The sequence below is a fragment of the Gigantopelta aegis genome, chromosome 9, assembly GCF_016097555.1.
Source record: "Gigantopelta aegis isolate Gae_Host chromosome 9, Gae_host_genome, whole genome shotgun sequence".
Lineage (NCBI taxonomy): Eukaryota > Metazoa > Mollusca > Gastropoda > Neomphalida > Peltospiridae > Gigantopelta > Gigantopelta aegis.
In genome coordinates, this window is record NC_054707.1 from 78,180,844 (window position 1) to 78,198,710 (window position 17,867).

Consider the following 17,867-nt stretch of genomic DNA (forward strand, 5'->3'; position numbering starts at 1 on the left):
ATTTGCAGGTGTTATTGTCTGTTGATGCTTGCAAATGTTTAATTTTTTTACTGAAAGATGCCAACAAAACGTTGGAAGCAAATTGTAACAAGAGAGATTTATTTTATACTATTGTTGTTATTGTTACTTTATATTGTCCTTGCTTTGACCCATCTTCTCTACTGACGTAATTTTCTGTATTTAATAGATAAAAATATTTATAAATTTGTAAAAATATGAAGCCAGTTTTTTTTAAACGTGGATGTTTACGCATTATAAATGTATGTAGTTACATGCATGTAAAACATCAACAGACTTTATTAATTTGGCCCATAATGTTTTAAAAAACTGGCTTCTGGGCCCCGTTTTATGAAGTGATCTTACCGCTAAGTTCACCTTAAGTGCATTACTACCTAATGAGCTTAAGATGATCTTAGCATGAAGATCGCTTCATAAAAATGGAGCCCAGATTCTTAAGAAAGCTCTGCTTGTTACAACTGTGATTAGTCTTGCACTTTGGATGGTAAAGTCTTTAACTTCATGCTAAGTGTTCTGTTTGACAGATGAGGCAACCCCTCCAAGTCAGCCAGAAATCATAGACACTGACCGCACGCACATTGACCTCAAGTGGGAGCCTCCCGAGGATGATGGGGGAGCACCGGTCACGGATTACGACATTGAGAGGAAGGATGCCAAGAGCAATCGCTGGGTTAAGATTAACAAAGCTCCTGTCAAGGTCAGTTGCTGCCTGTGTCTGAGTGTGATACATGTCCATGCAAACACACAGACACATGCATGCAAACACACAGACACATGCATGCAAACACACAGACACATGCATGCAAACACACAGACACATGCATGCAAACACACAGGCACATGCATGCAAACACTAAAATATATTCATGTATATCTATAATATAATTATTTAAATAGATTCCAGTTTTGATGTTCAAATTTTAAGATCACCTACTCTATTAATATTAATAAAAGAAGATTTTGTTTTATAAATACAGTGAAACCTTTCTGCAAAGCCAATGTTATGACTCTTGCTTGCATGTTTTTGACATACTCTTTATAGAAAAGTACTAACAATTTTTAGCCTATACTTAATATAAATACAAAACACCTAAAAACATCATGAATATATTTTCCAGCTGTAATTTCTTTTTTTTTACAGAAGGCTTATCACATATTGAGATTCAGGAGCATTACAGGTTGATACACCGAATTATCATATTAAAGAATTGAGCAAGCATTTATAATGAAGTAAACGTATAATAATTACATATAAATTATAACCTTGATTTACATTTCTCTTGATAAACTAGTATATGATGGCATCCTTTCAACTTAAGCATGTTGTTTGTGTGCAGGGTTTGACATACAAGGACGACAAAGTGAAAGATGGCAATGAATATCAATACAGAATCATCGCCAACAACGAGGCAGGTCCTTCGGATCCTAGCCTGCCATCCAAGACGGCAGTCGCTAAGCCAATGAAAGGTAATGTATTCAAGATGGGCTGTTTCTCGTTCCAGCCAGTGCCCCATTACTGGACTATCAAAGGCTGTGGCATGTGCTATCCTGTCTGTGGGATAGTGCACATAGAATATCCCTTGCTAATGAAAAAAATATACAAGGTTTCCTCTCTAAGACTATATGTCAAAATTATCAAATGTTTGACATCCCATGATTAATAAATCAATGTGCTCTAGTGGTGTTGCTAAACAAAACAAACGCTATTCAGGATGACGTCAGATCTGTGATTTTGATGAAACTCTTTGTGGCTATCTGGTTTGGGTGTAGCTCAGTGGTAGAGCATGTGTCTGAGGTGCAGTCAGCTGTAGAACTGATCCAGCTCTGTGATTCTCTAGGTTTATCTGACCTCATGCTTAAAAAATGTTTAAGATTAGAATCAAGAATTAGAATTTAAAGACTTTAATGTTATGGCTGTGTTATACAAAGCGCTTGCATGTGATGTCAATAACGATGTGAGTCTAAAATCTAAAAGTTTTATTAGCATGGGATCTGGTTTCAACCATTGCTCAACATCAGGTGTATTAAAGGCTGTGATATGTGCTGCCCTGTCTATAGGAAAGCATATATGAAAGATCTCTAGTAAGAATAATCAGTAAGAGTAGCCTTTATGTAACAGAAATAATTTTATCTTAATTCTCTAGTCTTTTAATTACTCCTAAAGTGGTCTTCTCATTGTGCGATTTGTCTCACGAGAGACTTGTCACATACGATTTGTTGAAGCGACTCTAATCAGATGTGTATATGACTAATGTCGTTCCGAATTAGGTGTTCTCACTGTAAGATTTGATCGTATGTGACAAGTCGTGTGACCAATCGCATAATGACAACATCCCTTACTAGCCTTAATTTTAATGTGCTGGGTGTGATTTCTAAGAACATTTCTGAATAGATAATATGATATTTTATTACATATTACAGAGGCACCCAAGGTAAACCTGGACAGTCTGTTTGGTGCTAAGGAGATCAGAGTGAGAGCTGGAGAACCACTGAACATTGAACTTGGAATCTGTGGGGCACCAGAGCCAACTGTGGAATGGACAAGGAATGGAAAACCAGTGGGAAGCAGGGTATGTAGGTTAAACAGATACTTTCGTAACTTAACAAGCATTCATAGCTTCACACACATCTTTTCTGCATAATATTTCTATCTTCTTCATAGTGTAGAGTAATTATAGGAAAGTATTAACGGTAAAACTGTCGATAAACAAAATGGGTAAGTAGAATATCGTCTGAAAATATATACACTGGATTTTTCATAAAAACTTATACGTATAACTATATAGTTGTTATAATTCCCTTTTTCTTTTCTTTTCTTTTTTCCTTTTTGTGTGTGTGTGGTTATGTTGTTTTTTATTTTTTTATTATTCCATTTGTTTTTGGTATGTACATTGTAATTGAATTTTGGCTTCTTAGACATGTTGGGGAAAGAATAACTTCATCCACGTTGAATGCCAGCTGTTTAAAATGTGTTGTATTATGGCTTATGGTAATAAGCATTGTCTGAGGTGCTTTGATCAAATTCCCTTGGTGGACCCATTCTCTGATTGTGTTTTCTCCTATCATGACTGGTATGTCAAAGAACATGGTCTGTACTGTTCTGTCTGTGGGAAAGTGCACATAAAAGATTCCTTGCTACTAATGGATTAATGTAGCCCGTTTACTCGGAGACTGACTTATGTCAGAATTGTGACATGTTTGATATCCAATAGCCAATGATTAATTAACTATTATACTCTAGTGGTGTTATTAAACAAAACAAACTTTAAGATTTACCATTAGCTGAAGAGGAATCTACATACATGTGTAACACACAGCCCTGTTTTTTAAGCTGAAATGTGTCTGTGTGTTTTGACTCAATTGTTTCCATTTATGCAATTTGTTTCTTAAATTACATACAATAGTTGTTACCTGTCATCAAGAATATGATAGTAAGTTATGTTTCTTTAATATATTCTTTAAAGTTTTTCTAACAGATGCACACAAATGTACACAGATGCACTTATTCTTTTTTCCCTTTTCTTCAGCCACAAATGACAAGTGGAGAAACCCAGGCAAAACTTCACATTCCAAGGGCGGAACGAGGAGACACCGGAAAGTACACCATTAAAGTAGCAAATGCTCATGGTGAAGACACTGCAGATATCAAAGTTATTGTTCTAGGTTGGTGCAATCCTTGATGCTTTTGATATAGTTTAAAAACATACCGAAACTCAGAATCTAAAGCTACTATCTTAATGACAAGCTTGTTTCAGTGTTATTAAATTTATATAATACTCTTGTAGTACGTAAACTGCCACTATGATGTTAGTGCACACATTATGAAAGAAGCTTTCAAATTCAATTTTTATCAAACATGGACTTATATAATATACAATTTTAAAACTTTTTATCATAAATGATATCTTTATTACCAGTAGTACATTTATTTTTAACTTGACTTTATTACTAGTGTTTTAGAAAATACTGTTTAACTTGACTTTATTATTAGGGGTTTAGAAAATACCTTTTTAAAGTTACTTTTATTTAGTTGTTTTGGAAATATATTTTTGAAAGCTGTATTTGAAATAAAAATTTTAAAGTTGACTTTATTTCTCGTGATACAGAAAATACTTTTTTTATAATTGACTTTATTACTAGTTGTGTAGAAAGTACTATTTTGTTATATTTGAATCTCAGACAAACCTGGAGCTCCAGAAGGTCCACTATCAGTGTCTGATGTGACGGCTGAGACGGCGAAGATCTCATGGAAGGAACCCGAAGATAATGGTGGTGCTGAGATTACAGGTTAGAAACTGATAACTGAAATTGGAAAACAAAAATACCTATTTCCTTTTTAACTGGGATGTTTGAACCAGGTTATTAACACAAGGGGTAAATGCCATTTGTTTGATGTTAGGCTAAGTATTCATGAAAAGAGAAAATGATCCAAGTTTTCTATATTTACTAAGTTTATAAATCCAAATGACAAAACCGTAATCCATGATCTAGGCTGTATTGTCTGCACAATGTAGAGTCGAATGATAATTTTGGCAAAATAGTGCTTGATTCTATGAATCTCTGTTTAGTGCCTCATCTATAAGAGGACAGCCACTCCTGAGGAGATAAAACAAAGTCATATTTTGGGCTTAAAGAGTACTATATTAATGTTTTTAATAGATCCATAATTATTATAATATATTGTTTTATATAGCTGGATATGGAGTAAACTCTTTTGTAATTTTTGATAATTTAAGTCAACACATATGAGTGTAATATCTGGTTTGGCCAGCTTTTTATTTTCTATATCAAATGTTGTTATTTGTAGGTTATGTTGTTGAGAAATGTGAAGAAGGCTCAACCCATGAGCATAATAACTGGTTTTCCATGTTTTGAAATGACTATATCTTCTATATCAAATGTTTTTGTTTTTTTGCAGGTTATGTGGTTGAGAAATGTGAAGAAGGCTCCACGTATTGGGAGAAGGTGCCTGGTATGCCAACAGGTACCTCACACACTGTGAAGGGACTCCAGAATGGAAAGACCTACCAGTTCCGTGTGAAGGCTGAAAACATTTATGGAGTTGGTGAACCTCTCGTTGGCTCGAAAGTGTTGGCCAAGAATCCATTTGGTGAGTTTGTGTATCAGATCATACCACACTCCATTACACACCCACCAAATGTAATGCAGGGATTTATCCAGGATATTTCGCCAGGGTTCTATTTTGATAAGATTGGCAAAAGTAGCGTTAGTAAAGTCATACTTTTAACTTGACTTTGATTGGGATATGCTGTCAGGATCAAAAGATACTCTTGTTTTCAGGCCACTAAATGATGCAGTACACCACTGTAAAATTAATTTATTAGCACAGACATAATTTAAAAAAAAAAAAATCAACAATTAAATACAACTGTTTTTAATTGTATTTAAGAGGTCGGTTATAATCATAAACATATGTCTTTGTATGCCATTTAGCAGGGCGCAAAAGGACTGCGTAAGGAAGATCACATTGGCTAATTAAATAGCCTCGCGTCGTGACGTCACTTAACAACAACGTCAGTTTCAAATAATAATTAAAAAAATTTAGCATATGAAATTGGGAATTTTCTGTGCCACTTTCTTTTTGGGAAGGGTCCTATGTTCGCACCCACAGAATGCCTAGGTAGATCCCTGTTATGATGCCAGTAAGTTATTGAATTATTATCTGCTAATAATCCATGGAATCTGGTCTAATTATACAACTATCAAACATCAAAATCAGGTATCATTATCCCAATCTTTGACATAACTATTCATTAGGTTAAAAAAGCAAATTGAAGCTTCATGTTTTTCATATATACTATATACATGTAGACTGTTCTATTTTTATGCCAAGATTGAATGATAGATTGTATGATGATCAATGATTTATATTTGAGCTAGATATTGAGAGTAAGAAGCAAAAGTCTTAGTTTTGTATTTAAGTAATATTTATTATTCGCTCGTTTAGATGCACCCGATGCACCACGTGACCTTGAGATTGACAAGTTTGACCGCTTCTCCTGCTCTTTGCAATGGAAGCCACCTACATCAGATGGAGGAAACCCAATCAAAGGTAAGGGTCTTCATTTACTTTCATACACTTTCACACTTTCAGGATAATTCTGCACCTCCTAAAAGTTATCACTTATTACTTTAATCATATAATAATAGAATTTAACAATCTATTATAAATATTACATTAATAATAAAAAACACCATTTTCCACAAGTACTCTGTATGACGAAGTAGTTTTGAATATCAAATATACGTTGACGACAATTTGGTCTTTGGTATTTTTAAACAGGGGCCGTCATGTAGATATTGTAGTCGTAGGGATAATATTGTTGCTTTGAAACTCAGGAAGGGTTTACAGCAATAGAAATAAGCAAAACTGTTCACTAGTCGACCGGACAAGTACATGTAGAAGCCTACTTGTCTAGCAATATTTTCATATTCAAGTGCAAGAACGTTTTGATTGTTCAAAATGAAATTGCACTGAACATTTTCACTTGTCCACTGGACAACCATTGAGGTACAGTTTGTTTGTCCGAGCAGATTTTTACTTGTCAGGACAAACGGACAAGCACTTATTTTGAACACTGATTTATTTGTATAAATCGACCATTTGGCTCTAACTTGTGGTATATTTTCAGGTTACTTGGTTGAGAAGCGTGAGCGTGGCAAGGACTGGGTGAAAGCAAGCATCTACCCAGTTCCCGACACAAACTTCACCGTACTCAACCTGGTGGAGGGAACCCAGGTGGAGTTCCGAGTCTCTGCCATCAATGAGTCGGGACCGGGCAAGTCGAGCAAGGTGTCTCCATCTCACACAGTGAGAGACCCCATTTGTAAGTTCTGACATGCCGTCATCTGATTCAACTTTGTCTACTATGCTATTGTTTGAATAGAGATCGGACTTAAGAATTTGTTACCCACAGTAATTTAAAAACCCCAACATTTCTTTGGTTGAAACATCCCACTGACACAGAGCTCTCAAGTTGGAACTTTCGCAAGGAGTGAGATTTTGTCTGGTCGAGTCCGAATAAAACGGCACGAGAAATAAGCATGCTGACCATTGGTCAAGGTTTGAGATTCTGACCAATAGACAACGTGGGCACCTATTATATGATTTTAATGCCTTATGATGCTTAACCGGGCTGGCCGGCAGTCACAGTTTTTTTTTATCGGTGGTTGAGATCGAATGAACAAAAAAAAATATATGTGTATAAATCTTTTTTGCTATAATGTTTAAAATACGTGAGAGAATCATGTACCAACATGAGAGCGTGACACGACATTCAAAGTGAGACTTGACAGCTCTGCTGACAGAACTTTTGAGCCTTCCTTAGGCATTTCTTTTTAAAAGTGACTTTTATAACAAATAAACATAAGTGAAAGATTGTTTTGCTGTATGAAGTCTATTTTAAATGTACAAAATGTTTAAACATTCTGCCATAATTGAGGAGCTTTACCGTGAATAGTTTGTTCCCCATAGAATTGTGCAACAGTTGTTCCTTCATATGAATCAGTGTAGTAGGTTCACATCTGTCAATACACACTTTGATTTTGGTACACATTACAGAGAAACTCCTGTATACCAGAAACCTATGGGACCAAGTAAAAAGTTTTGTATTAAATGGTATCTGGTTTAGAGAGGTTATGTCTTGTACTGATATTTAAAATGGGACTGTGAAAAATGTCCAGTTTTAAGGGAATTCCAGTTTAGAGAGGATCTGGTTTTGAGGGGTTTCACTAGATATGTAAATATCTCTGTCCTGGACAAGCAGCCCGTATAGTTTAGGTGTGTGCACAGAGTTTATTACCCATATGGTTAAACATATCTTGGTACATATCAAAGTGATACGTCCCACTAGAACGCCAAGTGGGACGTAACACTTTTGACATCACGTGATGACGTCATCCATTGGCGCACAACCTTACAGGAACATCAATGAAACGAGATGAGTAATATAACTTACAATAGATTATGGGTAATAAATAGGATATTAAACTCACTACCATTTTGTATCATGTTTATGTCGCTCGTGAAATAATTTTCATTGTCACTCACTAAAGCTCGTGACAATTAAAAATTATTTCATTTGGGACATAAACATGATACGAAATGGAAGCTCGTTTAATATCCTATAATTATATCCTTGTACTGGTTCCATTCCTGCATGATTGCTTTTATGAATCTTAATTAGATATCATGGTAAAGAGAAAGCAGTTAAATGAAAGAAACACACACCCTCCTTTAGCTTTTATATCTCGGAGGTGCTATGTGCTGTTTCTGCTATGTTATGAATGGTTAACGAGTTTATCGTTCACATGTCACTGTGTTTTTCAGTTCCTGCTGGATCTTGATTTATATTCTTATGAATGGTTAACAAGTTTATCGTTCACATCTCACTGTGTTTTTCAGTTCCTGCTGGATCTCCACCTCAGCCCAATGTGGACAAGATCACAAAGAACTCTGTGGGTCTGTCCTGGGATAAACCGAAGAACGACGGTGGGGCAAAGATCACTGGATACGTTATTGAGAAGAAGAAGCCTGGAGAGGACTGGATGGAATGTCTGTCCCTACCAGCCAGCCAGACATCTGGCACAGTGCCAAACCTGCAGCAGGGTGAGGAGTACCAGTTCCGGGTGAGGGCAGTCAATGCTGCCGGTCTTGGTGAACCCAGCAGACCTACCAACTCCATCAAGGCAGAGGATCAGCCTGGTGAGGCCTGTGTTATTCACTAATTCACTCTTTGAAAAAGACATGCCAGGAGATTTTTTGTTTATCAGTATTGCTACATCTAGATGACTATATCCCATTGTCTTATCAAAGCCCCAAGAAGAGCCATGTTATTCCTTTTGTTAAAATTTTAAATTGAAAATTACACAATTTTAATGTCAAAATATTCAACTTGTTTGAAGTTTAGAGATAAAGGAAGATAACCTTATTTTATTTCTTTTGAAATAGTTTCAAGATTTTATGACAAATTACCCAAAATGTTTGAAATTAGCATCAAGTCAAATGTCAGAGATATAATCATGGTTGTTTTCTCCCTGTATAAGGATGTTTGTTATCTTTGGAAAAAGGAAAAATATACTACCAATACGCTTTTTCTTGAATATTTTGCATTGAATTTGTTTAAATATTTATATAGACTGTTTTGAAAACTCCAATATTCTTCCCTTTCACTTTATTTTGGAACAAATATTTGAAAAATCTGTACATATTAATCTTGCAAATAGAATAATTTTTGAAGAAACATCTATTTGCATGTGAATGCTTTAATGTTTTCATGTTGAATCGTATGTAAAATATCAACTGATCCATATGTTATCACTGTTACATTGCTCATAACAAGATGTTATTGTGTTTGTGAACAGAGAAGCCCAAGCTGGACATGTCGAGAGTGAAGGACATCACAGTGAAGGCGGGTCAGGAGTTCCAGATCGTGGTTCCCTTCACAGCCACACCCAAACCCAAGGCCACCTGGAATCTGGGAGATAACACTGTGGATGACTCTCCAAGAACAACTGTGAAGGTAAAAACCTACTGTTTTAATAAATATATGATGATTCCCCAAGAACAACTGTGAAGGTAAAAACCTACTGTTTTAATAAATATATGATGACTCTCCAAGAACAACTGTGACGGTACAAACCTACTGTTTTAATAAATAGATGATGACTTCCCAAGAACAACTGTGAAGGTAAAAACCTACTGTTTTAATAAATAGATGATGAATCTCCAAGAACAACTGTGAAGGTAAAAACCTACTGTTTTAATAAATAGATGATGAATCTCCAAGAACAACTGTGAAGGTAAAAACCTACTGTTTTAATAAATATATGATGACTCTCCAAGAACAACTGTGAAGGTAAAAACCTACTGTTTTAATAAATAGATTATGAATCTCCAAGAACAACTGTGAAGGTAAAAACCTACTGTTTTAATAAATAGATGATGACTTCCCAAGAACCACTGTGACGGTAAAAACCTACTGTTTTAATAAATATATGATGACTCCCCAAGAACAACTGTGAAGGTATAAACCTACTGTTTTAATAAATAGATTATGAATCTCCAAGAACAACTGTGAAGGTAAAGACCTACTGTTTTAATACATATATGATGACTCTCCAAGAACAACTGTGAAGGTAAAAACCTATTGTTTTAATAAATAGATGATGACTCTCCAAGAACAACTGAAGGTAAAAACCTACTGTTTTAATAAATATATGATGACTCTCCAAGAACAACTGTGAAGGTAAAAACCTACTGTTTTAATAAATAGATGATGAATCTCCAAGAACAACTGTGAAGGTAAAAACCTACTGTTTTAATAAATAGATGATAAATCTCCAAGAACAACTGTAAAGGTAAAAACCTACTGTTTTAATAAATATATGATGACTCTCCAAGAACAACTGTGACGGTACAAACCTACTGTTTTAATAAATAGATGATGACTTCCCAAGAACAACTGTGAAGGTAAAAACCTACTGTTTTAATAAATAGATGATGAATCTCCAAGAACAACTGTGAAGGTAAAAACCTACTGTTTTAATAAATAGATGATGACTCTCCAAGAACAACTGTGAAGGTAAAAACCTACTGTTTTAATAAATAGATGATGAATCTCCAAGAACAACTGTGAAGGTAAAAACCTACTGTTTTAATAAATAGATGATGAATCTCCAAGAACAACTGTAAAGGTAAAAACCTACTGTTTTAATAAATATATGATGACTCTCCAAGAACAACTGTGAAGGTAAAAACCTAAAAAGTTAATAAATTTGATTTGGCTTTGTTAAACAATATTTGCAGAATCTCTTTTTTCAGACACTTCTTCAGTTGTCACATCTGACATTAGTTATATAGTAATGTGTGAAGAAGAAGAATGTTTTCATATTAAATACTATTGATGTTATTTTCACTTATTAAATTCCTTGTATAAATTAGTATGTTCATTATTCTTTAGTAAATATCCCTAATCCAGTAATTCAGACATATAACAAAATAAAATAAAGATCTGGACCCATGCTTATAAAATGTTTGAGTTTAGACTCAAATCTTGAATGACTTCAAATGAATGCAATTTGTATGGTGTTGCCATGATGTTAAAGTCTCAGACTAAACATTTTATAGTTATGAAGCCAATTCCAAGCTGTCAGGATCAATAATGATTTGGATAAAAGAAAAATTATTATTAAAACCTTGAACACTGGTAAAGACTTCGATTATGAAGGAAGATAAAACACAAAAGTAAAAAACCCACAATTTGAGTTCTTGTTAATAAAAGTAGTAGGATTTTCCTTTATTTCCTATAAAATAAGATGTTATTTCCATCAGTAAATAGACATGATGACAGTTGTTTTGTGTGTTATTGTCTTCAGGTTGACGACAATGCTGCCATTCTGGCTGTGGCGAAGGCTAAGCGTGAGGATGCCGGTCGCTACACACTGACACTGAAGAATCCATCAGGCCAGGAGACAGGAAGCCTCAACGTCAATGTTCTGGGTGAGTAGTTCCATCCTGTTTCAGTGGTAGAATGGCACCGTTATTAAGTGTGGAAGTTACAACATCAGTTCCAATATATTATTGACATACTGAGCCAAATTAGATATATTTAAGTCTTGATTTGTGAATATAGCTAAACATTTGTTTTTATCATAGATTATTAAATAAACACAGCTATTTAGTACATTTATATATTACTAGAGGATACATCTTTCATAAATTTATTCCACTGTGTTTATTCAGTGTTTTTAAAGTAAATCTTCTGTTGTAAATATGATTACATATTTAATGAAAATATCAAGATAAGCATAATGGAGTATGACAACAATTACTAGATAATAATAAACCAACAATTACTAATTGAAAATTGCTAAATATTCAGATAAATATTAACAACCTACAAAATCAATGTTCGGTTGTATTAAATACATTACATATCCAGACCAGTCCATGTGGGTAGAAGATGAAATGCTACTTGAGAGTTCAGGTTAATATATATCTCGAGGTAAAAAAGAATTGAGGGGAGTGATTAATTGCAGTCCTAACTTAGATTAAGGATACTGATGGGGAGCGAGAGTAACAGCTCCCCTTAAATGGCGAGGTTTGTTAAAAATATAAAATATCTTGTTTAAAATCGTTTTGGATAAAGCATATACTAGTTTAGAAGACTTCTATTTGTTAAAAAGTATAAATACCCACTACAAAATATTTCAGATAAACTTCTAGAGGTCTGTTAATATATGAAATATGTTGTTTAAATTATTTTGGATAAAGCATATGCCAGTTTGGACGACTTCTCTTTTTACCCACTACAATATATTTCAGACAAACCTCTACCACCTGGAGGACCGATCACCGCCTCTGACATGGACGGGCAGTCGATGACTCTGTCATGGAAACCACCAGCAGACGATGGTGGAGAGCCGGTTGGTAACTACATCGTGGAGAAGAAGAAGGAAGGAACCAATCGCTGGCAGAAGGTCAGCAGCTTCGTGTCCAAACCAACTTGCACTGTGCGCAATCTGGAGCCGGGCACCAAGTATGAATTCAGAGTCATGGCAGAAAATGGACAGGGAATCAGTGAACCCTTGGAGACGGATGAAGCCATTTTGTCCAAACTGCCTTTCGGTAGGTCATCTTTTCTGTCGTTCTTGGTTTGAACCACTGGCTGGAGAGTTAGGCAAGATTATCTTGCTGGTGTGCTGGATTATTTTTTGACATACTTAATCCCATAACAGCTTGCATTTTTGTGGCTGCTCTGTGTATATACTTGGCCAATATTTATAAAGTGATTGCTTATTGTGGAATTGAAAAAAGAGAAGGATCCATTATGCAATATAACAGTAGATGAATTAAAATGTTTTGAGGAATTTCATTCAAGTAATGAGTTCATTTTGCAGTAACTGCAACATTTATACATTATGGAACTCTTAATGAATATTATCTTGTACATTTAACCAACTAACCAAAACTCTATTTATATGTCTATATCCACTGAAGGTTTAGACACATCCATCCGATTGCAACCTCCAACAAATGTCAGTTGTATTAGGACAAAAAACATTTAAAACCACCAAAACTGTGGAATGTATAATACTGTTCAACAGCATATTAAAAAAAAGAAGAGTCTTTGTGTTTTTAAATCTTCTTCAAAACTGTATAGTACTCTAATTATCGTGTTGTATGGAAACCATGATGCACAAGACTATGGATTGTTTTGTTTGCATTGGTAGATGCCCCAGGCTCACCAGGATCTCCAAAGTGTATGGCTACAACTGAGGATTCCATCACTTTGAGCTGGACACCACCAAAACGTGATGGTGGCTCCCCCATCACTGGATATCTGATTGAGAAGAAAGAAAAAGGAGATAAAAAATGGACAAAGTAAGTTTCTAGAAATTAATTTATTTGGTTTGTTTTATATTAGTTCGTTTTGTCTTGTTTTAAAATCTTACTTAGTAAGACAGCATCTATGTTATGTAAACACAAAGAGACCACAAGCATACTAACTACAGTGAAACTTCTCTAAACGGGACCCTAAGTAAATCGGAATTCCCTCAAAACTGAACTTATTTCACTGTCCCATATTTTTCACAGTTTTAATCACTGAAATTAACCCTTGAAAACCAAAAAGTTCTCTACTCTTAATACCGAACCAATTACCTGTTCCCGTTGTGTTTATTTAATATAAATTTTACCTCCGAAGACTGAATTTAATAATTTTTTCTTATAATTTTTTGTTACGCAATAGTTTATTTAACCATAGAAGTCAGCATCTGTTTATTGTGGTATATTTTGTAGATACATCTATGTCAATACCAAATCATTTCCATATCTATTATAAACATGTCTGAACATCCAGCAAAACAATGTCGTGTAGAGTTGTCACTGGATGTAAAAAGTTAATATTATTAACAAATATGAAATTTTACCCAAACCAACATTACAATCATTAACTAAGTGATTCATTTGGCATTGGGAAATCGACTGTATTTGACATAATCAAGTAAAAATTAAAATGGTTGCAAAGGCTATTTCTTGAAACCTCAGAAAACATAACACCCCTCAAAACCAAGGGTTTTCGGTTTAGAGAAGTTTCACTGTATAATTATTGTACCCTTTCTGCTGCTAGTCATACAGTGATGTTTACATTAGAGGACATCTTTTGGCCATCTTATGGTTATTATCTCTCTTGGTTCAGAGTGAGAGAGGACAGTCACAACCAACACATAAGCTACTCCTACCAAGGGATGTTTTTTTGTATACACTTTTCTGTAGACAGAACTGCACATACATGTACCATGACCTTTAATGGGACACTGGTTGGGACAGGTCCACTAAGCTACATCCTCTCTCTAATGCAATCAAATATCTGTGTGTTTGTCATTGTTTTCCTCACGTAATTAAAATATTTAATAGACAGTGAAACCTGTCTAAACCAGATCATGTTGGGGACCTAATATTTACAGGGTCACATTTTAGAATTTAGAACATTTGGGATCATGAAACTTGGCCGGTTTTGACAGGATTCCGGTTTGTTCAGGGTCTGGTTTAGACAGGTTTTACTGTATATGTTTTTTACTTCAGAGCCAACATCGGCGAGGTATCAGACAATGAGTATACAGTGAAGGGCTTGGTGGAGGGTAAAGAATACGAGTTTCGTGTGTGTGCCATCAACCAGGCCGGACCGGGAGACTTCAGTGAATGCTCCGACCGTATTAAACCAAAGCCACCACCCAGTGAGTTTTTGTTTTATCAGTTTTAGTTAAGACTTTATTAAACAAAAGCCACCACCCAGTGAGTTTACTGTTTATCACTTTAGTTCAGACCTTATTAAACCAAAGCCACCACCCAGTGAGTTTACTGTTTATCACTTTAGTTCAGACTTTATTAAACAAAAGCCACCACCCAGTGAGTTTACTGTTTATCACTTTAGTTCAGACTTTATTAAACCAAAGCCACCACCCAGTGAGTTTACTGTTTATCACTTTAGTTCAGACCTTATTAAACCAAAGCCACCACCCAGTGAGTTTACTGTTTATCACTTTAGTTCAGACTTTATTAAACCAAAGCCACCACCCAGTGAGTTTACTGTTTATCACTTTAGTTAAGACTTTATTAAACGAAAGCCACCACCCAGTGAGTTTACTGTTTATCACTTTAGTTCAGACTTTATTAAACCAAAGCCACCACCCAGTGAGTTTACTGTTTATCACTTTAGTTCATACTTTATTAAACCAAAGCCACCACCCAGTGAGTTTACTGTTTATCACTTTAGTTAAGACTTTATTAAACGAAAGCCACCACCCAGTGAGTTTACTGTTTATCACTTTAGTTCAGACTTTATTAAACAAAAGCCACCACCCAGTGAGTTTACTGTTTATCACTTTAGTTCAGACCTTATTAAACCAAAGCCACCACCCAGTGAGTTTACTGTTTATCACTTTAGTTAAGACTTTATTAAACAAAAGCCACCACCCAGTGAGTTTACTGTTTATCACTTTAGTTAAGACTTTATTAAACCAAAGCCACCACCCAGTGAGTTTACTGTTTATCACTTTAGTTCAGACCTTATTAAACGAAAGCCACCACCCAGTGAGTTTACTGTTTATCACTTTAGTTCAGACCTTATTAAACCAAAGCCACCACCCAGTGAGTTTACTGTTTATCACTTTAGTTAAGACCTTATTAAACAAAAGCCACCACCCAGTGAGTTTACTGTTTATCACTTTAGTTAAGACTTTATTAAACCAAAGCCACCACCCAGTGAGTTTACTGTTTATCACTTTAGTTCAGACCTTATTAAACGAAAGCCACCACCCAGTGAGTTTACTGTTTATCACTTTAGTTCAGACCTTATTAAACGAAAGCCACCACCCAGTGAGTTTACTATTTATCACTTTAGTTCAGACTTTATTAAACCAAAGCCACCACCCAGTGAGTTTTTGTTTTATCAGTTTTAGTTAAGACTTTATTAAACAAAAGCCACCACCCAGTGAGTTTACTGTTTATCACTTTAGTTCAGACCTTATTAAACGAAAGCCACCACCCAGTGAGTTTACTGTTTATCACTTTAGTTCAGACTTTATTAAACCAAAGCCACCACCCAGTGAGTTTTTGTTTTATCAGTTTTAGTTAAGACTTTATTAAACCAAAGCCACCACCCAGTGAGTTTACTGTTTATCACTTTAGTTCAGACCTTATTAAACAAAAGCCACCACCCAGTGAGTTTACTGTTTATCACTTTAGTTCAGACTTTATTAAACCAAAGCCACCACCCAGTGAGTTTACTGTTTATCACTTTAGTTAAGACTTTATTAAACAAAAGCCACCACCCAGTGAGTTTACTGTTTATCACTTTAGTTCAGACTTTATTAAACCAAAGCCACCACCCAGTGAGTTTACTGTTTATCACTTTAGTTCAGACTTTATTAAACCAAAGCCACCACCCAGTGAGTTTACTGTTTATCACTTTAGTTCAGACTTTATTAAACCAAAGCCACCACCCAGTGAGTTTACTGTTTATCACTTTAGTTCAGACTTTATTAAACCAAAGCCACCACCCAGTGAGTTTACTGTTTATCACTTTAGTTCAGACCTTATTAAACGAAAGCCACCACCCAGTGAGTTTACTGTTTATCACTTTAGTTCAGACTTTATTAAACCAAAGCCACCACCCAGTGAGTTTTTGTTTTATCAGTTTTAGTTAAGACTTTATTAAACAAAAGCCACCACCCAGTGAGTTTACTGTTTATCACTTTAGTTAAGACTTTATTAAACGAAAGCCACCACCCAGTGAGTTTACTGTTTATCACTTTAGTTCAGACTTTATTAAACAAAAGCCACCACCCAGTGAGTTTACTGTTTATCACTTTAGTTCAGACTTTATTAAACCAAAGCCACCACCCAGTGAGTTTACTGTTTATCACTTTAGTTCAGACTTTATTAAACCAAAGCCACCACCCAGTGAGTTTACTGTTTATCACTTTAGTTCAGACTTTATTAAACCAAAGCCACCACCCAGTGAGTTTACTGTTTATCACTTTAGTTCAGACTTTATTAAACCAAAGCCACCACCCAGTGAGTTTACTGTTTATCACTTTAGTTCAGACCTTATTAAACGAAAGCCAACACCCAGTGAGTTTACTGTTTATCACTTTAGTTCAGACTTTATTAAACAAAAGCCAACACCCAGTGAGTTTACTAAAGTAAAGTAAAGTTTGTTTTATTTAACGACGCCACTAGAGCACATTGATTTTTAATCTTATCATCAGCTATTGGACGTCAAACATATGGTCATTCTGACACTGTTTTTAGAGGAAACCCGCTGTCGCCACATAGGCTACTCTTTTTTACGACAGGCAGCAAGGGATCTTTTATTTGCGCTTCCCACAGGCAGGATAGCACAAACCATGGCCTTTGTTGAACCAGTTATGGATCACTGGTCGGTGCAAGTGGTTTACACCTACCCATTGAGCCTTGCGGAGCACTCACCCAGTGAGTTTACTGTTTATCACTTTAGTTCAGACCTTATTAAACCAAAGCCAACACCCAGTGAGTTTATGTTTTATTAGTTTAGTTCTGACCTTATTAGCCATCATCCATACCCCAATCTCTAGTTTCAGCCATGGTAAACAAGTTCACTAGGGAGTTTTGAGCATGAGTTTGACCCGTACCCCCTTTTCAATGGTTAAGGTTAGTTTTAGTGTTAGGGCCTTGATATAGAGGGGAACGGGTCGAACCTTTTCTGAGTTTTGTAGTCTACTTCAGGCCTATTGAAAAACAGCAATAATCATGCTTTCTATTAACAAAACAATTCTAACTAAAT

General features: G+C 35.3%; 1 protein-coding gene across 5 annotated transcripts in view; it reads left to right on the forward strand.

Annotated features, from left to right (window-relative positions):
* LOC121381335 (twitchin-like) overlaps positions 1-17,867 on the forward strand; it is a 214,064-nt gene that overhangs the window by 169,919 nt on the left and 26,278 nt on the right. For all 5 annotated transcript variants that reach the window (XM_041510607.1, XM_041510609.1, XM_041510610.1 and 2 more), the window contains 14 exons: positions 543-715; positions 1,356-1,485; positions 2,440-2,588; positions 3,546-3,681; positions 4,198-4,305; positions 4,937-5,128; positions 5,987-6,091; positions 6,672-6,866; positions 8,444-8,743; positions 9,403-9,560; positions 11,416-11,539; positions 12,365-12,667; positions 13,273-13,423; positions 14,627-14,778. In XM_041510607.1, coding sequence (XP_041366541.1) covers positions 543-715; positions 1,356-1,485; positions 2,440-2,588; positions 3,546-3,681; positions 4,198-4,305; positions 4,937-5,128; positions 5,987-6,091; positions 6,672-6,866; positions 8,444-8,743; positions 9,403-9,560; positions 11,416-11,539; positions 12,365-12,667; positions 13,273-13,423; positions 14,627-14,778 — 2,376 coding nt within the window. The remainder of the gene's footprint in view (positions 1-542; positions 716-1,355; positions 1,486-2,439; positions 2,589-3,545; positions 3,682-4,197; positions 4,306-4,936; positions 5,129-5,986; positions 6,092-6,671; positions 6,867-8,443; positions 8,744-9,402; positions 9,561-11,415; positions 11,540-12,364; positions 12,668-13,272; positions 13,424-14,626; positions 14,779-17,867) is intronic.